We start from the raw sequence: 25,431 nt of genomic DNA on the forward strand, positions 1-25,431 counted from the left end.
CATCATTAGCCTCAATTCTACCAATGAGTGCATGAACATCTATTAAGTTTCTTCCTATCAATAAATCGGCGTATTCTTCTTCCCAATACTAAAATAAGCATCCACCTTTCTACACACATGACCATCTTAATAAGCTACCAAAATTGAACCGAATGGGTTGACAAAGCCGAATGAAAACAAGAATATACCCCATCGTTTTTGCATTTGAAGGATACCCATCCGGGGTGTTGCGACTGTTAGATGTTAGTCGCAACACATCCTATGTCCAGTCATCGCACTATATGAGCGGCATCGGCGAGCCGGCGAGCCGCTGCGTGAGCGCCAAGCCTGGGCAACGACTGGACGAGTCCTTGATGGCAAACCCACAATGGCGGCTTGAGGATGAACCAGTACCTGCATCCGGCGTTGTGGCTTTGCGGGGACTGTGTGGGGTGCTCCGAGCCAATCCATGGCTTGGCACAGCCACCGGTGGCCAAAAACGCCAAATCCGGTGGCCCTGACAAACAACCGCCGATCTGCAACTTTTCGGCCGACCGAGGCAGGAGGAAGTGGTGGAGGCCAATCTCACGCATGTGGTGGCTCGCCGGCATGATCCCGATGGCTAGTATGGCCGAAATCGTAGGCGGCGTCCCGACGGTAACGGGCGGAAATAAGCGTAGGCTGAAATCTCCCCTCCCTCCCGCTCCTCCCGCCAACCTCTCCTTCTATATACAAGGCACCGACGGGGCGAGGGAGAGAACTTGCGTTCTTGCGAGTTGGGGTGGGAATTTTGCCGTGTCCCGTAAAAATACTTACCGGTCCAACGCGGTTGTGGGATCTGAGCGGGCAACTTTTTTCACGCGGAATCGTATTTTCGCGATTATTTTGCAGGTCGGGGCATTATACGGGGTCTGCTAGAGATGCTCTTAGTCCTTGTACAATGCAAGGTGCTTAGGGAAGGTTCTTAGAGAAATAAATCAGGTTTTTCTTAAGCACAGGTGTTTATTTATACAGGTTATACACTTAGTTAGGTGTCTCTCCTATAAAAATAGGCACGGATGCTTTACAATAACCCTGATTACTTTTCTAAGCACCTTCCTTAACACCTAGCATTGTACAAGGCTTTAGAACACTAATGCAAATGTCGTGTCTTTAGGGTGTATTTGGTTTTAGTCACCAACTGGAATGACATGGGTCGATCCTATTCCGAGGGCTCGTTCCTGTGTTTGGTATGTAACTAAAAGAGGACCCAACTCATTCCCACCGAGGGAATATTCGCGCCATATGTGGAACGCGCCATATGCGGAACGCGCCGGTACCTCCAAATTGGAGGAATCACGCGGAACCGGTCTGGCTCTCCCTCTGACTCCTCAATCCCGAGTAATTCGGCTCCTCTCCATCTTGTGTTGCCTCTCTCTCGTCTCTCCCCCTCTCGACCTAAGAGGAGCAGGTGCGGCCTAATCTGCGGGGCACAGTGGCCTAATCTACACGGCACGGCGGCGGTGACCTCATCTGCTGGTACACAGATCCATTGTGTGATGGGGTGCTGGAGCGACCAGGCATGCTGGGGGCTATGCTAACTTATTCTCTGTAAATTACTTCTTCAGTATTTAGCGATGATATATCATCTACTTTTTCTTCGCAAATCGTACCTTTCATATATTCTTGGTTCGTGTGTGTAAATTGCTTCTTTTTTGTTTGTATAGATGTATTGATGCAAGAGAAGTAGTCGTAACATATGTTTTTATCAAAATGAACCAAATTTATTTTATTCTGTCTCACCAATCAAAGCGTAACCGTTTCATTCCATATATTGTCTCAACCAAACTTATAAACGTAACCGACCCATTCTAGTGAAATGAAATGTCATGGAACCATGACATTCCGTTTTAATTTGTTCCGCAACCAAAAACACCCTTAGAATACTAGAAACATGGTGGTTGTCTAGGGTGATAGATGCAACCCGTGGCTCGGTAGTGGACGGGGAAATGCCCTGCTCATCTATTTGATGTGGTTTTGGTGGACTTTCCGTTCACCTATGGGTATGCTTCATTAAGGGTTATTTTTGACTGGTTATATCTATTTTTAAGGTTTATTTTTCTTTTCTTCTCATAGATTTCAGTTTTGAATAAGTTGAAGTATTTTGAAATACTCAATGAACATTTTTTGAATAGATAAACAATTTCCAAATACATGGTGAACATTTTTTTGGTATACACAGGGTTGTCAAAATCACGAATCTCTTGTGTGATTCTATGATTATCATCCAAACTAACACCTCTATTTCTAAGATGTTGGTATGTGGAATTTTCTACAATCTTGATAGTTGAGATTCCATGATTTGTTATCCTACCGTTGGCGCTTCGTATACATGTTTATCATTTCCATATACACAATGAATTTTTACAATTATATTCGGAATATATTTTAAATACATGGAAAACATACTTTTATTGCAACTATTTTTTTAAGAACTTGCAGGAACATGAATGAGCGTTTTAAAAAATAAGAACAAATTATTAAACATGTAATATATTTTTTAAATGTCATGTTTTTTTTATCACAATATTCTTTTTTGAAATTTTGTCATCAGTTGTTTAAACAAGTAAATATTTATTTGAATCATATGAACATGTTTTTCGAATATTAACTTGGAATGAAAAATGAATACTTTAAATAACAGTTAACATCTTGAAACAACCCTTGAGCATTTATAATATTTCAAATTTTTATGCAATTAATAAAACAAAAATATTTCTTCTAAGTATAGAACTCTTAAACATTTAGATAAGGTGTGTGTAGGACATATCTAGATGTGCCATAATTATTGCACATTCAAATAATTTAATCAAGCATAAAAAGAAAAAGAAATACAAATACGAATCTCTGTATAATATCAATGATATAAGATTTACATCCATAATACTTATTACACATCTAGATATACTTTAGCAAAACTGTTTTAGATAATATATAAAAAATAAAAACAGTAAAGAAAATAATTAGAGCTTGCACACCCTGTATGTTCTTTTAGTGGTACACCCTAAAGGTAGAGTGTGTCAAACGCGTGCGCTCACTGAATCAGCGAAACCTAACTGACGAATACTCTTTCTAGAGATCACTCCAACTTCTCAAAAATTGCATGTGTGTCACATGTCGTAATCTGAAAGTTTTTTTTCTCATAGATTTGTATTTTTCAGATATTTAATCTCTTAAATTATGCATCCAAATCACGAACTGTTTTTACCGTTGTATTTCTCGCGTCGAGATCTTTAAAACTAGATCCCATATTGATAGGTTTTGACGAAAAAATCAAACAGGAAGACCGTGTCTCTCGTGGAAGAAAAAAATGTGTTTTTCGCTCTCAACAGATACGACCGTGCCTTTCATAAAAGCAAACATGTGCCTCTCGCGGAAGCAAAAACTTGGCTCTCGTGAAAAAATAAATAGAAAAACACGTTTTTTTCATTTTCGAGAGACATGACCGTGCATCTCGCGAAAGCAGAACCGTATCTTCCGCGGAAGCAAAATCGTGCATCTCGTGAAGGAAAAGAAAACAAAAACCACGTTTTTTCTGTTTCGAAAGACACGACCATGCCTCTCGTGAAAGCAAAACCATGCCTCTTATGAAAGAAAAAAGAAAACAAAAAATACGTCTTTTATCGTTTCCGAGAGGCACGGCCATGCCTCTCGCGAAAGCAAAACAGTGTCTCTCGTGAAAGAAAAAACGTATTTTTCAAAATAAAAAAGCATGTTTTTCCATGATTTTTTAAATTATTTTGACGTTCAATAGCTAAGAAAAACCGACAAAAAATCAAAACGTCAAAATCCCATAAAAACACACTAAAAACCGAAAACACGTGCAAAAGAATAAAATAAAAATTCATAAACAACGTTCAGAAAGCGACACATAACGGCGGCTAAGAATGCGTTAAGTGACGGCGTGTATGGGTGATTGTTGAAAGGTTCTCGAAGGAGCGGTGGCTAACCAGTTGCTCTTATTAATCAGCTAACTTCATAAAAATAATGCTAACTGCGTCCAAAATCGATTCCTGAACCTGGCCATTGTGCGGTACGCTGTAGACTAGCGGGGAGATGAAGGGTGCGCTCGCCGCAGAACCCTATTCGGCGCTAATAGCGCTGGTTTTAGTTATTTTTGTTAACTGACACGCACTCTGCATCTTTCTTCTTTTCTTCTTTTTTTTTTGCTGGGACATCTTTCTACTTTTCCACCGCACAGCTAGTTATTGTTTTCGGCCATACCCTCCCCATCGGACAAACGTTCCAGGTTTTTGTGTTGGACTGTCTTTTTAACAATTATCCAATTATAAAAAAAATCCAATTTATTTTCTTATTTTTTTGTTTTATTTTCTCCTTAACTTTTTCTTCTGAAATTAACAAAAGATTACTGAAAATCGTGAGCAATTTCCGAACTCATGGGCTTTTTTTAATGCTTGATCATTTGCCAAATTCCTGGAATTTTTCAGGACCTTTTTCAAATTCATTAAAATAAATTCAAATATGTGATGTTTTTAATATTTATGAACTTATTTTATATTCATGACATTTATTTTCCAATTCATGATATTCTTTCAAATTTTATGTATAAACTGCATATCCATGATCTTTTTTTCGAACTTGAATTTATTTTCATATTCATGATTTTTTTAATCCGTGAACATTTTTAAAATTTGAGAACTGTTTCTGAATTCATGAATTGTTTCGAATTATAAATATATTTTTTCAAATCCATGAATTCTTTTTGGATGGGTCAAAAATGATTAATGTTTGAATATATTTGTATAATCCATCCTCTTCATATCATTGTTTCAGATGGAGTACAATTTTGGTAACTGTTTTTATTTTGTACTCCTTCAATTCCTTTATGCAAGGTCTATAATTTTTGGCACGGTGATCAAGGCGCATAAAACAAAATTACTCTTGACAAATTTATTGGTTAAAGGCCAGTAAATCAATAAGTCTAAGAAAGTAAGAGATACACACAACCGAGAGATGGTTTTCTTTTTTTATATTTAGTTAGAGATACAGGCCATCATGAGAGAGATACTTTCCTTTTTCCTTTGTGTGGAGGGCTAATAAGGAAATTAGAAGGATTCGCAAAAAATCCGCCTTCTATTGTGGAATTTTATCAAAAAAATACTACTTATGTAAAGGAATGGAGGGAGTACTTAACAAGATCGAACTATCCATCCGAGCTATCGAGGTAACGTGAATTTGCTATACGTCGCTCTTTGTGTCGGATTGTCGTCCTTATGGAGACAGCAACCGAACTAAGCCAACCCATTTATCTGTACCCTAATGATAATGCCTACACGTGTGACATCTCTACACTTCATTCGCATGCCATAATCTCCGTCTGTTTTGGTTTGCACGCACCTTGACGATTTCTGACTAAAATGGTGTGTCCCGTAAACGTAGTGGGGGAGGGGGGTAGAGTGCTCACCCACACGGCCTTGCACGACCCGCAATGCTCGATTGTCAGCTTCGCCGTGTGGGTGAACCCGTCCTCGTCCACACGATGCTTGTACGGTGATAGATGACAATTACTATTGTGTATATATGGCAACTAGTTAATTACACATGGCAATTATGATTGACCATACATGGCAACTATGGTTGAATCACACGTGGCAACTATTTAATCACACATGGCAACTACGAGTGACCATACATGACAATTATAATTTAACCATACATGGCAACTAATTAATCACATATGGCAATTATGATCGACCATACATGACAACTATGGTTGATCATATGTGGCAACTTCCATTAATTAGGCATGGCAATTATAGTTAACAAAGACAGAGAAGTTGCCATGTTTACAACTAAAGTTGTCATCCCCGGATAACTAAAGGTCCCATTAAAACTGTTAGGGCAGAATTGCTTCGTGCCACATGTGCGGGGTGGGGATGCCTAGTTGCTAATGGACGTGTGCACGAAGTAGGTGCGTCCGGACGTGTGGACAATTTTAATGTTCACCCACACAGAATCGTATGGGCTGCCTCCTGAATATGCCACACAAGATTGTGTGGTCGGGTATCTAATATGCTACACATGTGGTGAATACCGTGACCCTTAACGGTAACACCATAAAAAAACGTTCTGGTTTCGTGACTTTGTGGAAGGTTCCTTCTGGGACGGTCCTGAGGTTTTGGGGGGGGGGGGGGGCAGGAAAAACTAAAATTTGGGACCCTTAATATAAACATCACAACCTAATACTCAATATATATGTACACACACACAAACATGTTATCCATAACACTACAAATATATGTCACTATGGTCTCACAATTAGCTGGGGGCATATATGGATGATGAATATGGAGAAAATAGACAAAGGCCTCATTGTCTATCACAAAACATCCATAGAAATACAAAGCCATGTCCAACAATAGTCATGCAACAAGCTATAGAAGTACACTATATGTTGGAGATACCAAAGATTTGGAGGCAGGTAACTCTACGAATTGTCCTTTTTTTTGCCTCTGAAGTTCTTAGACTGAATAATGCATGGTAAGATTTCAATCCTAAACGGCGGTATCCGTAAAATTAAGATAGATTACTAAGTCCATATGAATAATATGAAAAATATTCTTTCATGTATTTAAAAAATATACCAAACAATACTACAACAGTACAAAGCTAGTTTTACCAGTTATCTAACCGAGTAAATCTAGAATTAATTAGCCCATTTATATTGTCATCTAACTGTTAATACTAAAACTAGCTGCTAATATTAGTATCGAAAAGATCACACTGTTTTTAATTTATTTGAGATCCACGTGTACCTCATAAGAACATCGTTTTCAAACTGCCAAAACATAATGGTCAGTGATACATATGTTGGAAGATATCGAGCGGCCAAAATGCTCACACCCACGGATGACGTGCAGCGCCACTATGCAAAATCGTGCGAAAGCAAAACCATGCCTCTCGCGGAAAGAAATGTGTTTTTTCCTTTCCGAGAGGCACGGACGCGCCTCTCACAAAGGCAAAATTATGCCTCTCGCACAAGTAAACCATGCCTCTCACGAAAAAAAAGCGTTTTCTTTCCTTTTAGAGAGGCACGGCCGTGTCTCCCGCGAAGGTAAAATCGTGCCTCTCGCGGAAGCAAAACCGTGTCTCCCACAAAAAAAAGAACAAAAAACACATTTTTTTTTCATTTTTGAGAGGCATGACCGTGCCTCTTACAAAAAAACAAATAGAAAACGTATGTTTTATGCAAAAATTTCTTTTTGGAACTTTTTTTTCGTCAAAAAACTAAGAAAGACCGGTGAAAACCGAAACACCAAAAAAAACGTGTGTGAATTTCTTTTCCAAAAAAAACGCTCGAAACACAACACGTGACAACGGATGAGAACGCGTCAATGACGACACGTGGGAATCTTTGCTGAAAGGCTTTTAAAGAATCACTCGCTAACTAGTTGCTCTTCAGTATAGCATACACGTGTGTCTAGGATGCTGCTACCTGCTTATGAGGTCCCTGGATGTTGGGGGAGCTCCTATACAGTCCTCTAAGCGCGGAAGAAAAGCAAAAAAGTTCTCTATTCCGGTGCTTGAAGGCATGCCGTCGCGGGCCAGCCCAGAAACATGCGGAAGAAAAGCAAAAAAGTGCAATAATCATACTGACTATATGGTAAAAGTGGGATTCAAACTCAAGACCTCATCACCAACTTCGTTGCCCTAACCACTAGACCCAGCTGTCATACAAGTCCACTAAGTGAAACAAAGAACTATTTAAACCATTGTTTCAATATTACACCAAAATTTATTATATATCCAATATTAATTGTCTTAAAATAAATTCAAAAAAAATATATACCACGAATTTTGAGAAATTTTCAATAATTTTGAAAAAAAAACTTCATAACCTTTGAAAAAAGTTCATCGATTTTGAAAAAAGCTTGCCAACATTTTAAAAAGTCAACAAATCTAAAAAGTGTTCTTCATAAAGTAAAAAAGTTCATATATTTTAAGAAAAAAACATCAATGTCAAAATAAATTCATTGAATTTGAAAAACAATATCCATCAAATTTGAAAAAAGTTTATCGGATTTGAAAATGTTCATCGTTTAAGAACAAATCACAAGTTTGAAGAAAAGTCCACACATTTAGCAAAAAAATACCAAAGAAAAACCAAACAAATCCATTCCAAGAAAAAAGAGAAAAAAAATGAAAAAAAATCCACGAACTAAAAGAGCATAAAAAGAACTAAGCTAGCGCAATGTGTTGAGTAGTCCTGAAGTTTGTCTCGTCTCTGTACTGTGAGGTCTCTTGTTCGAACCAGCTTGTCTCACCATAGTTTCGAAGTTTTCAACAGAAAAGAGAAAAAAGAAAGGGGAAGATGGGCCGAGACCAACTAGCCCCGCCCTTTAGGCGCAAGTTTGCAAGCGGGCCCTTAAGCGCTAAATAGTAAATGCTGATGTTGGGGGCCCGGGGCGGCCACCCCCTGCCCCCCTCAGGGCCGGCCCTGGGTTCCTTTTGTCTTTTTTACTTTTTATGCTTCTTCTTTTTTTCGTTTCTGTCTTCTTTTTTTCCGTCTTCCTGTTCTTTTTAGAAATGTTCCTAAATTTCAAAAAAAATAAAGTGTCACCATTTTAATTTTTGTTCACAAATTGAAAAAATATTCACTTTTTCAAAAAATATATGTTTTTCCAAAAATAAACACTTTTTTTTGAAAACATAGACTTCACATTCGTAATTTAAGAATGAAAAAATTGATACGCCGCTGAAGTTCATTCATGTTGTTTCCCCTTGCTCTTTATTCAATAATGGTCGAGTAGATTATTATGAATGGCGCGCTTGTAATCAACACTATTAGTCTCCACGTCGAGTGACTAGATGCATGCGTCATTAGGTCCAAATCACATGTTCGATTCCTTTTGGTCTCTCCTTTTTCACCATTTTTCCCGATAGCCTGGCCCTATTCTGCGTGGGGACATGTGCGTCGTGCTAAAATGCTTCATTAGGGAGTGAAACTAACCAATAATTACTTTGGTGGGCTGAGAGAGGACCAGTTGGCGTGATCTCTGACGTGACTATGTGTCGCATATTCGGTGCTCTCTTAGATGTTTAAATATCTTTGTATGCTGAAAGGATCGATATGGTTGGCTAGAGGGGGGGGCGAATAGACAACGACCACTTTTTAATTAATCTTAACAAGTTAAGGTAAACACTATACGGGTTCACAAATAATATGACAATGAGGTGAACCCTATAGAAGCTAACAACAAGAGCTATTAAGACAAGTAAGATATAGTCACAAGCATAAGCAAATACAAAGTAAAGGTTAGAGATAACCACAAGTGGAACCGATGGAGACGAGGATGTGTTACCGAAGTTCCTTCCCTTTGACAGGAAGTACGTCTTCATTGGAGCGGTGTGGAGCCACAATGCTCCCCAAAAAGCCACTAAGGCCACCGTATTCTCCTCACGCCCTCGCACGATGCAAGGTGCCGTGATTACACTATAGGTGCCCTTGAAGGCGGCGACCGAACCTTTACAAACAAGGTTGGGACAACTCCACACAAAGCTTGGACGCTCCCAACTAAACCACGAAGCTTCACCACAATGGAATATGGCTTCGAGGTGACCTCAACCGTCTAGGATGCTCAAACACCCAAGAGTAACAAGATCCGCAAGGGATTGGTGGGGGAATCAACTTTTCTCTTGGTGGAAGTGTGGATCTAGGCCTTCTCAACCAATCCCTAAAGAATCAACAAGTTTGATTGGCTAGGGAGAGAGATCGGGCACTTTAGAGCTTGTGGAGCAGCAATGGAGCTTAGAGAGGTAAGAGATAGGGTTCCTCAGCTAGAAGAACCCTTTATATAGTGGGGGGGGGGAAATCAGACCGTTTTCCCACTCTCTGCCCGAGTACCAGCGGTAGTACCGCTGTGCCGGAGCGGTACTACCGCTGGCTGCAGTGGTACTACCGCTGGGCCTCCAGCGGTACTACCGCTGACACCAGCGGTACTACCGTTGGCCCCTTGGTAGTGCACAAGCACTACTACCGCCGGGAAAGTTTCGCAAAAGGGTCCGTCCACGAACTACCGCTAGGTAGGTGGAACAAAACACCTGGAGCGGTACTACCGCTGACCAGGGGCGGTACTACCGCTGGATGCAGCGGTACTACCGCTCGCAGTCCAGCGGTACTACCGCTGGGGACCATTTTGCAGAGATAATCGAGACGAATAGGCGAGGGCCGCTCCAAAAGATAAGGAAAGGGAGAATGTGAAATGTGCGTGTGTAAAGATAGATTCCACCCAAACCTTTCCACTACGGATCCCCTCTTAATAGTACGGCTTTCCTATGACTCAAATAAAGAGAATCGTAGAGAGCGTCGTGCTTCCGTTCCAGAAGAGAGGAGACGTGTCGTCTTGTGCCGTTGACGAGTGTTACCTGAAACCTTGACACACACGATTAGTCCTGTACGGTACTGTCATCAATCACCAAAATTACTTAGGCATAAACTATGCCTCAACAATCTCCCCCTTTTTGGTGGATTGATGACAATACGGGATTTGCACAGAGAATAATATGAGAACAAAAAGATAGAGATATATGACAATACGGGACATATGACTCACAGCATATGATGGAAATAAATCTCACATAAGATCATGTCTCACAAAAGATAGCAAACGAGAATCAAACCAAGTTCGAAGCAAACCATACGAGATAAAGCAAAGCAATGCAAAGTTCGAAATGAAAGCAAATCCTAGACTCTCTCCCCCTTTGGCACAAGACACCAAAAAGGGGCACACCTAATGCCACAGGTAACTACTCCTCGTCTTCAGGATCACCAGACTCGTCTGTCCCCTCCTGGTCGGTCTGCTCCTCCTCTTCTGCCTCATCGCCAGACCACTGGTACCCCTGAGCCTGCATCCAAGTGGCCTCAGGAGTGATGTCGTCCTCTGAGCCGCTGGAGATGTCCACATCCAAGGTCCTGAGAACACGCTTATGCCTCTGGCGGCTCTGCTTCTGAGCCACATGTGTCTGGTACTGACCCTTGGCCTGCATACAGAAAAGTGTCTTCATCTTGTCCTGCAGTTTGATCGCCCAAGATGGCATGACAGACGAGCGGGACTGAGAGGCAGTTCCTCTGTCAGCAGCGGTCTCTGTATCTGTATCCATGTGCTGAGAGGATGCAGATGGGTTGGCCCACTTGTCCTTGACGCGAAGCCTGATCGGGTCATGCACAATGTAATCAGACTGTGCGTAGAGCACCTCATCCGGAAAAGCATGTTCCCACTTATGGCAAATGTATGCGAACAGGTAAGGCCCGTAGATAGGAACCTTACAATTGATGATGCAGTTCCAGAGCTCTGTGAACATCACATCTGAAATATCCAGCTGAGCAGACTCCTGAGACATAGCCTCCTCACACAGTAACAACATCTCAGCCAAGTATCCATGGACCTCATCAAAGTTACCACTCCGAGGGAAGAGGGTGTTGCGAAAGATCCGATGCATGATGTCCAGGTGCTTGGGAAGCACCCCCATCCTCAGATACAGTGACTGCAGTCTGTCCTTTGCGGGGGCCCTATCGGTGGGGGCTGCAGCATGAGGACGCAGCCCAAGAGGAGTGTCAGCACCCTGAAAGTCAATGTGAAGGAACTGCATGAACTCAGTCCAGGAACCGGTCATCTTCTTCGACCCAGTCATCCAGATCATGGAACGCTGTGCATCAGGAGAGAAATGGACTCTGACATAAAACTGAGCCACTGTAGTGGGATCAAAGTCCGCCTTGAAGGTGATGATGTCTTTGATGCCTAGTTTGTCAACCAGAGAGAGGGCATCACCAAAGTAGTCCATGTTCCGCTAAAGATGTGCCAGATCAATCCACTGAACAGAGACATGGTTCTTCTTGAAGGAAGCAATCACATCCCGATAGATCCTGCACTGGTCCCTTGCCCAGACATTTTCAACCCCATCGATCACTTCCCTCTCCTTGAGATAGGGGTTCTTGGTGCGAAAGTGCAGAAAGTCCTTGGGGGACATTGTACGGATATTGACCCTCTTGTCCTTGTGAGCGACCTTCTTGAAGGACTTCTTCTTGGGAGGCAGACCAGACGTGGCAGACCCCTCGGGCGCCTCTGTGTTGCGAAACTGTTTGGACGCCGTGTCCCGTGGGGGGTTCGAACGGCAAGCAGAGCCACCTGTGACACAGACCACAAAGCGAAAAAGAGGCGACAAGAAAACTCAAGGCAATGAATCTTGAAAACGCAGAAAAAGTAAACATGCATTGCTAAGCATAAAACACACAAAAAAAACACCGTGAATGCTCCTCGCGGTAGTACCGCCACCCCTGGCGGTAGTACCGCTGGGGGTCATAGCGGTAGTACCGCTACCCCTGGCGGTAGTACCGCTGGGGGGTTTGACTTTCAGATCTGACATATAAAACTCGTTTTCGAGGGCATGGACTGAATATGAACACTAAGACGTACACCCCAGCCCTACTGTCATGAGGAACACATAGTAACAAGAGGTACAAACATGCCTAGGCAAGAGAGAGCACGTTTTAGATATAATCCAAAAGTTCAAGTATTCGATCTAAGACGATGAAATCCTAGAGCATGGCAGCAATCACAACAATTAACCATCAGACCTATACTCCCCTCAAATATTCCCTTCATGCCATCCAATAACTAGCCATAGGATCAACAAGATGAATCCAATCCCCAATGCTCCTAACCCTAGAACACAAAGAACAACCAAATAGAAGAAGGGAGGAGCTTTACCGGGATTCATGGCTCTTGGAGTAGGAAGAAGAGATGAAGCAACCCTTCCACACCAACGGGGAGACGGAGCTCCACGAAGTGAGATCCAAACAGGGGGTTTTCGGGCTAGGGGAGGGAGGAGCCGCGAGGAAGAAGAAACAGATGCAAAAATCGGGCTCCCCCTCCCTTTATATAGCCCAAGGGGTACGGGCCAGCGGTAGTACCGCTGTGGCCCTGGCGGTAGTACCGCTAGCTGGCGGTAGTACCGCCAGGTGCAGCGGTAGTACCGCTGGGGTCCTGGCGGTAGTACCGCTCCCCCTGGCGGTAGTACCGCTCCCCCTTGAAACCCTAGAAATTTTCTAGCTGGTTGTGTTAGATTTTGAAACCTGGCGGTAGTACCGCTGGGGTCCTCGCGGTAGTACCGCTACCCCTGGCGGTAGTACCGCTCCCCCTTGAAACCCTAGAAATTTTCTAGCTGGTTGTGTTAGATTTTGAAACCTGGCGGTAGTACCGCCATACCTAGCGGTAGTACCGCCATACCTAGTGGTAGTACCGCTGGGGTCCTGGCGGTAGTACCGCTGTACATGTTTCAACACGGCTAAGGAAAAAAGGGAAACTTGGGCACATGACAAGTGAGTAAAAAGGGATGACATCCAAGAAAATGAACTGACTTGTCATTGTATATCCTCTCCTTTATACGCAAGAGAGGATGGAGGGGCGGTGGCCGAGGCCACCTATGTTTGAGACAATGGTATGACACCGCGAAGAATTATCCTTGGGTTCATGACCAATGCTCGTCTTTGAAGCACAAGTGCCATTTGACAATGGCTAAAGTGAAAGACTAGATTGATTTACGCATAATGGGGGGAGGGAGAGTTCATTGAGAGAACAACACTCCCCCTATGTCCATGCCTACATCTAGACCAAGATGAAATGTAAAGTGAGGTGCAACATGCCTAGTTTCAATCCACATTACTTGAATCAATGATATTTAGCTCATGCCTTAACTCCCGGAACCTTGCTTCATCTAGTGGCTTGGTGAAAATATCTGCAAGTTGCTCTTCAGTGTGGATGAAGTGAACCTCAATATCACCTAGCTTGATATGTTCAAGGATGAAGTGATGACGAATATCAATATGTTTGGTTTTGCTATGTTGCACTGGGTTGAGGGAAATCTTGATGGCGCTTTGATTGTCACATAGAAGAGGCACTTTGTCACAAGTGACACCATAATCCTTTAAAGTTTGCCTCATCCATAGCAATTGTGCACAACAACTTGCAGCTGCCACATACTCAGCTTCGGTGGATGATAAGGAGACACAATTCTGCTTCTTTGAAGACCAACTTACCAAAGAGCGACCAAGGAATTGGCACCCTCCAGATGTTGACTTCCTCTCCACACAACCTCAAGCCCAATCTGAGTCAGAATAGCCAACTAGATTGAAGTTTGCTCCTTTGGGATACCAGAGGCCAAAGTTTGGGGTATGAGCCAAATATCGAAAGATTCGTTTGACAGCCATGTAATGACTTTCTTTTGGTGCGGATTGAAACCGTGCACATATCCCTACACTCAACATAATATCTGGTCTAGATGCACAGAGGTAAAGGAGGGATCCAATCATGGAGCGGTATACCTTTTGATCCACTGCTTTACCATTGGGATCACTGTCAAGCTTGCATCTGGTTGGCATGGGGAACTTGACCGGTTTGACATCTTCGAGCTCGAACCGTTTGAGCATGTCTTGAGTGTACTTTGCTTGTTTGATGAATGTCCCTTCTAGACCTTGTTTAATCTCGAACCCGAGGAAAAACTTCAACTCTCCCATCATGGACATCTCAAACTTCTCAGTCATTAGCGCAGCAAATTCTTCATTGAATGAAATGTTAGGAGAGCCAAAGATAATATCATCAACATATAGTTGGCATATGAACAAATCCCCTTTAACCCTCTTAGTAAAAAGAGTGGGATCAATCTTCCCAATTTCAAACCCACGATCTTGTAACAACTCAGTAAGGTACTCATACCACGCGCGTGGGGCTTGTTTAAGGCCATAGAGTGCCTTATTGAGTTTGTACACATGATTGGGGAGCTTGGGATGTTCGAATCCCGGGGGTTGTTTGACATATACCAACTCATTCAAAGGACCATTAAGAAATGCACTTTTCACATCCATTTGCTATAATTTGAAGTTATGATGAGAAGCAAAAGCAAGTAACATGCGAATAGATTCTAGACGAGCAACACGGGCAAAGGTTTCATCGTAGTCGATACCCTCGACTTGGGAGTAGCCTTGAGCCACCAATCTTGCCTTGTTTTGAATCACAATTCCATTTGCATCTTGCTTGTTCTTAAATATCCATTTGGTCCCAATGACATTATGTTCCTTCGTTGGTCGAGGCACTAAATCCCAGACTTGGTTGCGCTCGAAGTTGTTAAGTTCTTCGTGCATGGCCATAAGCCAATCCTCATCATCGAGCGCTTCCTGTACCTGTTGAGGTTCACAATACGAGACAAACGTGTGATGCTCACAATAATTCCAAAGCTGTTGACGGGTAGATACTCCCCTTTTTAAACTACCAAGAACATTCTTCATTAGATGTGACTTGGATCTCAGCTTGTTCGCATTCTTGGCTGCTCGACGCTCCAAGAGTTCTTCATTAGATAACGGAGGAGCATCGACTTGTATCTTTTGTTTGCCCTTGCATCTTGAGCCGGTTGTTGGAGCTCCAGACGGGAATTGTGAGACAGTCTCCTAATCATCTTGTCCTTCGACTTGAGCAGGTTCACTAGTTTGATCTTGTATTAGTGGTTTCTCTTGATCTTGATCTTGTGCTGGTTCAGGGTCTTGTAGTAGTGCTTGAATATCATGGGGCATATCACCATTGTTAGGCAATTGATCTTGACCGTGAGCTTGATCAACTTGTTGAGAGTCTTCTCTTTGTTCATCGGAAGCGTGTGGGGCTTGTGGGGTGATGGCTCCACTTGAGTAGAGCATTGTCCTTCTCCTTCGGCCACAAGGGGTTCCTCAATGGGGAGTATTTGACCAACCCCCATTCTTCTTATGGCTTCGGAAGGAATTTCATCACCTATATCACAAAGACCACTTTGCTCCACTTGGGAGCCATTATTTTCGTCAAACTCTACATTACACGTCTCCTCAATTAGTCCGGTGGACTTGTTGAGGACACGGTAAGCATGAGATTTTGTAGCATAACCAACAAAGATACCCTCATGTGCTCTAGAATCAAATTTAGCTAACCGAGCTCCCTTTTTAAGAATGAAACACTTACAACCGAATACCCGGAAGTACTTGAGATTGGGTTTGTTTCCAGTTAGAATCTCATACGGAGTCTTGTTCAAGCCTTTGCGGATGTAGAGCCGATTGGACGCATGACATGCTGTGTTGATGGCCTCTGCCCAGAAGTTGTATGGAGATTTGAATTCTGCCATCATTGTTCTTGCAGCGTCTATCAAGGTCCGGTTCTTCCTTTCTGCCACGCCGTTTTGCTGAGGGGTATATGGTGCAGAATATTGGTGCTTTATTCCCTCATCACCTAGAAACTCATCTAGGGTGTAGTTCTTGAACTCGGTGCCGTTGTCACTCCTAATCATCAAGATCTTTGCTTCATGTTGACGTTGCGCTTCATTAGCAAAGTTGATGACCGGTTGTTGAGTTTCACTCTTCCTTTTGAAGAAATATACCCAGGTATATCTTGAGTAGTCGTCAACAATCACTAAGCAATATTTTCTGCCTCCAAGACTATCAAATGTTGGAGGACCAAACAGATCCATATGGAGAAGTTCCAATGGCCTCTTAGTGTAGATAAGAGTCATTGGACGATGAGCAGTTTCATGAATCTTTCCTTCAATGCAAGCACTGCAAACACGATCTTTAGCAAAGCTCACATTTTTTAGTCCACGAACATGGTCCCCTGTCAGAAGACTTTGCAAAGATCTCATATTGACATGAGCTAAACGGCGATGCCAAAGCCAGCCCACGTCAACTTTAGCCATTAAACATGTCGCAGTCTTAGTGGGTCGCTTCGAGAAGTTCACCACATAGAGACCATTTTCGACATGTCCAACATAGGCTACTTTAAGAGTCTTGCTCCTTAGGAGGACCACAGTGTCGATATTAAAGAATGTGGAAAAACCCATGATTGCAAGTTGACGAACCGAAAGTAAATTGTAGGCAAGTGACTCAACAAGCATGACCTTCTCAATAGATAAATCTTGAGAGACGACCACCTTACCAAATCCCAATACCTTTGACGAGGATGCATCGGCGAATTGGACATGGGTGGGCATAGATGGAGAAGGATGCACATCCACCACTAAGTCCTTGCTTCCGGTCATATGATTTGTTGCTCCACTATCGAGCAACCATGACACCCCACCGGAAGCAAACTCCTGCAATAGATCAAGGCTTGGTTTTAGGTACCCATTTTTTAATGGGTCCTTTCATGTTAGAGACAAGGGTCTTAGGAACCCAGATAGCCCATTCAATATCTTCATCGTAGGAACCAACAAATTTGGCATAAACATGCCCATCACTAGCACAACATAACACATAAGAGGAATTGAGTTTGCCGGCTGTGTTAGTAGGAGCGGTTTTTCCCTTCTTGGGGTTCCCATAGTCCACCTTGTTCCTGTTCACCTTCTGAGTCCCCTCACCCTCTTTGACAAAGATGTCCATGAGGGTGAGAGATCGTTTGTCCTTGTTCTTCCTTTTACCTTTTGACTTGGAGGTAAGTCCAAGTCCTTCCTTTCCTACAACACCCTTTTGAGTGCTCAAAAGATCGTTCAGACTCTTGTCACCTTGTCTGCATGCCACAAGGCCCTTCTCAAGTTTCTCCTTTAACTTGGCATTTTCCTCCACAAGATGAACATGCTCACAACAAGGGTTAGTTGCACAAGTATTATCAATTAACACAAAGGGAGGACAAGTAGAGATCTCCTTGGTAAGCTTTGCTTGGAGTTGATCATGAGACTCTTTCAGAGAGAAATGAACACCTTTCAAGGCTTTGTGGGCCTTGTCAAGTATGTCAAACTCTTCCTTGAGTCTGTCACGGCCAACTTCAAGAGCATACTTTTCAGATTTAAGCATGCGAGTAAGAACAACATCATGATCTAGTTTCTTTTGCATTTTAGCGCAGTCATCGTTATATGACTCCTCAAGAGCCAAACGAAGAGTGCGCTCTTCTTCTAGAGCACTAGATAATTCGGCAATTTCATCGACATAGTCACGGCTATGTCCCTGAAGCTCGGAGATGGTCTCCTCATGAGACTCAATGAGGTCAGTGGCCTCACCCGGTTGTTCCAAGAGAGCAACAAAGTGCTTCTTGGGTTCTCCCTTAATAGTGCATAGAAACTTATCAAGATCATGCTCATTAAGTTCTCCAACATCACTACCTTCTACACAATTTAACAATGAAGGAGCAGAAGTAATGTTGGTCTTAATGATGGGAGTTACCTGATTGGTACCTTTTGCCATGAGGCACTTGGTGATGTGGTTCTCGTTGGGGGCGTTGAAGAGAGACACCTTCTGGGAAGAGGTAGTGGCGATAGCAACAGTTGCCGTTGCCACTGTATCATCATCATCGCCATCATCATCAGAAGGATACTCCTCCAGGGCCACCATCCCTTTTGGGTGAGGTTTCTTCACAAAGTTGTTCTTGATTGGAAATGATTTGGTTTTGTCTTTGCGAATGAGCTTGCCTCCGTTGTCTTCCCTCTTCTCATAGGGACATTCTGCCACGAAGTGACTCACGTTGCCACAGTTATAACATGTCCTCACTCGTTGTTTGGGTCTGAATCCACTCGAGTTGTTCTTGTTGAAGGTGGGTCTTGAGTTCCTTTTATTTCCCGAGAATTGCCTTGATGCAAGAGCCATGTGCTCATGATAAGCATACTTTGTGTCTTTAGGGCAGCTCTCCTCTTCCTCATCATCTTCTTCTTCTTCTTCAAGCATTGCTCTTGCTTTCAACGCAAGGTTGGGTGAAGTGGTTTTTGATCAGACACGAGCAAGTGCATTGTCGGCTGTTTCGTTCATGATTGACATTGGAATGAACTCATCCAACACTTCACTGGAAGACAAGGAGTGGAAGTCTGGCCGCTCACGAATGACAGATGACATGGCTTTATTGAAAGGCATGATGGCTTTGAGAAACTTGCGCTTGACCCATGTATCATCCACATCCTTACTCCCATGATCCTTTAGTGCCACAGCAATAGCAGTCACCCTCCGATAGAGATCACGAGGGTCCTCGTCTTCCTTCATCACAAACTCATCGGCCTTATCAAGTATCACTTCATAGTTGGATCGTTGAATACTTGAGCTTCCCTTGTACAGTACCATAATATGCTCCCAACAATCCTTGGACAATGTGAAGGGACGCAAGTGGGGAAGATCTTCAGGTGGCACAGCAGACTGGAGAATAAACAACGCAGAGTGATTATATTGATTGTCTGCATCTTCTCTTGGAGTGAGGTTGCTTGGGTCATGGGGATAATATCCTTGCTCGATAATTCTCCACAAGTTTGTTGAGCTGTGATTCAAATGAGACTTAATAGAAAATACCCAGTTAGCAAAGTCACCTTTCACAAGTTTAGGAGGAGGACCAACAGGATTAAGACGAGGTGCGAGAACGGGTCCTCCATATGTCATGGGAGGTGGAACCGAAGCATATGTTCCAGTCCCATCCTTTTCGTGAGGTGAAGCAGGTTACATACCTTTAGCCGCTTCCTTAGAGGAGTTGGCCTCCGAATCGGAAATGGTGGGTTTAACCACTAAAGCCGGTTCGGGTGAACTTTTAAGACCATCAATTAATTCTTTAAGCATGGTTTTGACTTCGCTCGTCAAGGACGTCTTGAGGGCTGCCATAGCCGTATTCAAGTCGTCCCTTGTGACCGAAGTCAAGTCCATGTCCTCGGGTTGCCCACGGTTAACTTCCTCTCCGCCTCCCATACTCTTCGGGTGGTTAAACCCTTAATAAAGAGACGTGGCTCTGATACCAATTGAAAGGATCGATATGGTTGGCTAGAGGGGGGGGTGGATAGACAACGACCACTTTTTAATTAATCTTAACAAGTTAAGGTAAACACTATACGGGTTCACGAATAATATGACAATGAGGTGAACCCTATAGAAGCTAACAACAAGAGCTATTAAGACAAGTAAGATATAGTCACAAGCATAAGCAAATACAAAGTAAAGGTTAGAGATAACCACAAGTGGAACCGATGGAGACGAGGATGTGTTACCGAAGTTCCTTCCCTTTGACAGGAAGTACGTCTCCGTTGGAGCGGTGTGGAGGCACAATGCTCCCCAAAAAGCCACTAAGGCCACCGTATACTCCTCACGCCCTCGCACGATGCAAGGTGCCGTGATTCCACTATAGGTGCCCTTGAAGGCGGCGACCGAACCTTTACAAACAAGGTTGGGGCAACTCCACACAAAGCTTGGAGGCTCCCAACTAAACCACGAAGCTTCACCACAATGGAATATGGCTTCGAGGTGACCTCAACCGTCTAGGATGCTCAAACACCCAAGAGTAACAAGATCCGCAAGGGATTGGTGGGGGAATCAACTTTTCTCTTGGTGGAAGTGTGGATCTAGGCCTTCTCAACCAATCCCTAAAGAATCAACAAGTTTGATTGGCTAGGGAGAGAGATCGGGCACTTTAGAGCTTGTGGAGCAGCAATGGAGCTTAGAGAGGTAAGAGATAGGGTTCCTCAGCTAGAAGAACCCTTTATATAGTGGGGGGGAATCAGACCGTTTTCCCACTCTCTGCCCGAGTACCAGCGGTACTACCGCTGTGCCGGAGCGGTACTACCGCTGCCTGGCGGTACTACCGCTGGCTGCAGCGGTACTACCGCTGGGCCTCCAGCGGTACTACCGTTGGCCCCTTGGTAGTGCACAAGCACTACTACCGCCGGGAAAGTCTTCACAAAAGGGTCCGTCCACGAACTACCGCTAGGTAGGTGGAACAAAACACCTGGAGCGGTACTACCGCTGACCAGGGGCGGTACTACCGCTGGATGCAGCGGTACTACCGCTAGCAGTCCAGCGGTACTACCGCTGGTCCCAGCGGTACTACCGCTGGGGACCATTTTGCAGAGATAATCGAGACGAATAGGCGAGGGCCGCTCCAAAAGATAAGGAAATGGAGAATGTGAAATGTGCGTGTGTAAAGATAGATTCCACCCAAACCTTTCCACTACGGATCCCCTCTTAATAGTACGGCTTTCCTATGACTCAAATAAAGAGAATCATAGAGAGCGCCGTGCTTCCGTTCGAGAAGAGAGGAGACGTGTCGTCTTGTGCCGTTGACGAGTGTTACCTGAAACCTTGACACACACGATTAGTCCTGTACGGTACTGTCATCAATCACCAAAATTCCTTAGGCATAAACTATGCCTCAACATATGCATTTTCAGGTTTTAGATGGTATTTTCCCGTCTTCTAGTTTTTGGCCGATTTTTATTCGTTTTGGAGAAGAAATTAAAAATAAAGTTGTACGAAGAAACATTTTTCTTAAACCATGCCTTCACGGAAAGCCGGAAAAATAGGGGAAAGCAATCTAAAATCTTTTTTCAGGCGAAAAATGATAGATGTACAATGTGCCACTTGTCCAATCCTAAGAAAGTGAAAATAACATTTGCAATGAAAACCCTTAATTAGAGATCTCATTATATAGGAGGTCCCATGCAAATGATCCCGCAAGCGAGCGAGGAAAGACTCACTGGGTCGCGGTCTAGTTAGAGTGAATTCAATCTCCGGCCGTGATTTCAAGTGCGTGAAGTGCCAGGCGTTCGTCCTCCAAGCACATGTTCTTTTCTTTTCCATTATTTCAATTCCCTTTTCCTTTTTTATATTTTTAAATATTGTAGATACAAATATGTTAAAGATTATCTAATTCAAAATTTCCAAAATAATCACCATGCATTAAAAAATGGAGTATGACGTAAATAAAAGGCGAAATTAAAAAAACAATGTTTATACCATTTAAAAAGTGTTGGTGATATTTAAAAATGTTCATGTGTTTCAAAATATATTCATGAAAATTTTAAAATGTGTTTCTACAATGTATTTTTTTGCATATTTCATAAGTAAACTCATACGATTGAGAACAATGTTCATGAATCCAGGCTTTATAGTGTAAAATTGTTCACCATCTCTTAAAAATGTGTTCAGCTTGTATCACAAATATACCGTGTATGCCAAAAAAAATATAACCTGTATTAAATTTCTATGACATGTATTTGAGAAAACAATAAAATACAAAGACAAACGATTCGAAAACACATATACACATGAAGGAGAGGACAAACCCACAGAAACTTCTATAACGGTCCAAATCATTGCAGAGGAGCTTTTTAAAGTCACTCTAGAAAGTAGTCGGCTCACTAACTTCAAGCCCGATACAAGATAAGCTACCATCTCACTGTCGGTGAGATATAGCTCCCGCGAGGTGAGTGCACCTTATAACTTGCAAGGAGCGAGCATATACGCTACTGAATACTGACCTTCAATCTGAAGAAGTCCTATAAAAATATTGTACTGGGCCAGCTATATTTTCGTATGCGGTCCAAAAAACCTAGCAGACCAAACATATGTTTCAGACCAATTGCGCAACAGCCTACATGGGTGAGTAAGAAAGTGTAGGTCAAAATTAGGGGAACTCCTATCTGCCACACGCCGCGACAAATTGCTGCCGCTTCGAACAGGTAGGGAGGCTAACGAAGCGACTGGACCGGTCCTGTTAACCAGCTCGTTTTTTTTCTCTTTTTCCCAGTTTCGCTTTTTATTTACTTATTTTCCTTTTTATTTTTTGCTTTATTTTCTCTTATTCTTTATTTCCTTTTGTGTTTGTCTTTATATTTTTTTTTCTAAAGGTAACAGTTTTGAAATGTTTTGAATTTATGAAACTCAAACACTTTTGTATTTAAGAACCAAATTTATAAATGGATATCTTTTACAATTTCTGAAGAATTGTTCAGAACACAAACATTTTTTGATTATGTGAAAAATCCTTGAAACTATGATTTTTGTCTGAAAACAGGTACATTTTTTCAAATTCTTATACTTTTCTAAAGCGCGAACATTATTTTGGAAACATGGATGCTTTTAAAACTTAATACTCAAATTTGTAAAATAGGAACATTTGTTTCATTTTTACTACTTTTTGAAATACATAAACATTTTCGAAAACATAAACAACTTCTTAGTCTATGAACAAATTTTAAGACATGATCATTTTTAAAACTTAGAACATTTTTTTTAAAAGATCATTTTTTGAAATTTTTGAACTGGGAACATTTTTGAACGTATGTATACTTTTTGAAAGAGGAACATTTTTTAAACCTACATACATTATTTTGAAAAGGCAAACGTTTTTTAAAACTTCCGAACATTTTTAGAATCGGTTAACAAAATTTGAACAAATTTTTGAAAAAGAGAAACATTTTTTGTAAAACGGGAACATTTTTTTATAAAAATGTGTAAACAAGAATTGTTTTTCGAAATTGTGACCAATTTATGAAAATAGGAACATTTTTGAAAAATAATGCAGTTTTTTTAATATGAGACAATTTTTGAAACAGGAATATTTTTGAAAATATGAACATATTATAAAAGGAAGAACATTTTGTAATTCCTGATTATTTTAAGCACAAACATTTAAATATAAATTGTCAACAAATTTTGTGCGCGGTGTTTTTTTTAAATTCAAAACAAAATCAGTAAATGTCAAACAGGAAAAATAGATAAAGAACAAAATAACTAAAGTGAAAGAAAAAATGAAAACGAGAACAATAAAATTTTTAAAACAAAGAATATTTTTTTTAAATCCAAAACATTTTTTGAAAATATCAAACATTTTTTGAAAATCGTAAACATTTTTGAAGTTATGAAACTTCTTAAAAAATCCAACTATTTAAAATTTAGAACTTTTTTATAAAAGAAAGTACATTTTCTGAGTTTCAAGAACAATTTTCAAACATGAACTTAGCTCAAAAAATAAAATGACCTTAGGAAAAACAAAAAAAAAAGAAACAGAAAAAACAAACAGAAAAATGAAAAGGGGACAAAAAAAAAGCGGTTCAGAAAACCCCTTGAAGGTTCCCAAAACCGGTGACAATCGAAACTGGGGCTGCGGAGCCTCGTCTATTCGCCGCAAAATGCGGCCAACGGGATTTCCCCACAACTATCCCAAGGGCAAGTCCAATCATGACCCATCAAATGGACCTTACCATATGTCCACACACATGTCTCGAAGTCTCCATCGATATGCGGACGTGAAGACCATTAAACCAGTCACCAAATGTTCATTCTTGGATCAAACTCCTTCTTTAACACGGATAAATCAATCAAAATTTTACCATCCATTTAAATAGTTTCAAACATATGCAATCACAACAAAAAGCACATGATGCTTGATAATGTTTTCCACATGAATCAATTCCAAAAGCTCCCGTTCTCGCTGTCCATGCTAATGCCTCAATTTTCAGCCTCCTTTTCACTCTTCATTTGCACAAAGTAGCACGGTAGTTTTAAACATATTTTGCCGCATCATGATTCAAGTTTGTTGCCTTCATCGCAAGCTTCTTATACTCGAACTTGAGCTTCTTGTTTTGCATGTGAATGAACATATCAAACCTGTGTGTCTTTTTTATCACTTGACCTCATAGCGCTCAACAGGTGCCTCCCCCTTCTTGGTCATGATGTCCTCAAACTTCTACGTCATCTTGGCTGCCATCCCTTCTCGTTTCTACTTCTACAACCCACTTCCTCTCCCGGTTCTTAGGCACATGGGAGGTCAAGGTATTTTTGTCATTGCGGCAGTTGGATTACCATATTCATGTTGATTGGTCATGACAGGTCTTGTGGTACAAAATGCACGTGCAGGCCATCAAAGGAAGACAATGATATGCTCAACAATTTGCAACATTGCGAAACTCAATGAAATAACCAACACACAAATTAACAAGCCACAAAACTTACAAGCTCATGGATTGACGCACAACTTGGCCACTGGTTGAGCACTTGTTTGTACGTGTCGCAAAACTTGTTGATGGACTCTTGTATGATCTAACGTCCATGGTCTTGTCACTACTGATTGCAATTATGGATCACTTCCGTGCGGTAGGGCTCGTATCACTTTTTCTCATGAAACCACTCACGCACGCATTATCAAAATGTCGTTCCATTTTTATCCATGCCATGTAACAGATCCACGGTAGTGGACAACCACACCTCACATATCAACTCGTCCTCCTTGTTCGAGTATGCCAATCCCATCCTCTTATTCTTTGGGTTAGCCCCGGCAATCAGTGGTCGTTTGACTCAAAGTCTGGCTGCTTGGTATTGGTGGACTCTAAATCTGGTTGCTTAGTGTCCGACTGCCACTCTTCTTTGGCCAGGAGTCATCCACTTGTCCGCCTTCATAGCCACCTCCGTCGTGCATAATTTCCATCAGAATCCCGTCCTTTGCCACCATAACATTTGGTTGAGGCATTCCATCAAACAGGACGAGACGTCGATGAACGAGAGCTCCATATTGGAAGCTCGCGATGAGACAAGCGTGCGCAACTCCTAAATTGTCAAGGTCGACAACTTATGACACTTGATGGTCGGAGGTGAAGGAGAACACAGATCGCCGTGATGGTTGTTGCGTGTTTGGTGTACTGCGGTGTTGAGAGGAC

The 25,431-nt window shown here is 42.0% G+C and overlaps 1 protein-coding gene across 1 annotated transcript in view; it reads left to right on the forward strand.

Annotated features, from left to right (window-relative positions):
* Positions 1–281: 281 nt before the first annotated feature.
* LOC123450265 (AT-hook motif nuclear-localized protein 23-like) overlaps positions 282–25,431 on the forward strand; it is a 34,680-nt gene continuing 9,530 nt past the window's right edge. The window contains exon 1 of the mRNA XM_045127607.1: positions 282–389. Within this exon, the coding sequence (XP_044983542.1) occupies positions 282–389 (108 nt within the window). The remainder of the gene's footprint in view (positions 390–25,431) is intronic.

Source organism: Hordeum vulgare, chromosome 4H, assembly GCF_904849725.1.
Source record: "Hordeum vulgare subsp. vulgare chromosome 4H, MorexV3_pseudomolecules_assembly, whole genome shotgun sequence".
Taxonomy (NCBI): Eukaryota; Viridiplantae; Streptophyta; class Magnoliopsida; order Poales; family Poaceae; genus Hordeum; species Hordeum vulgare.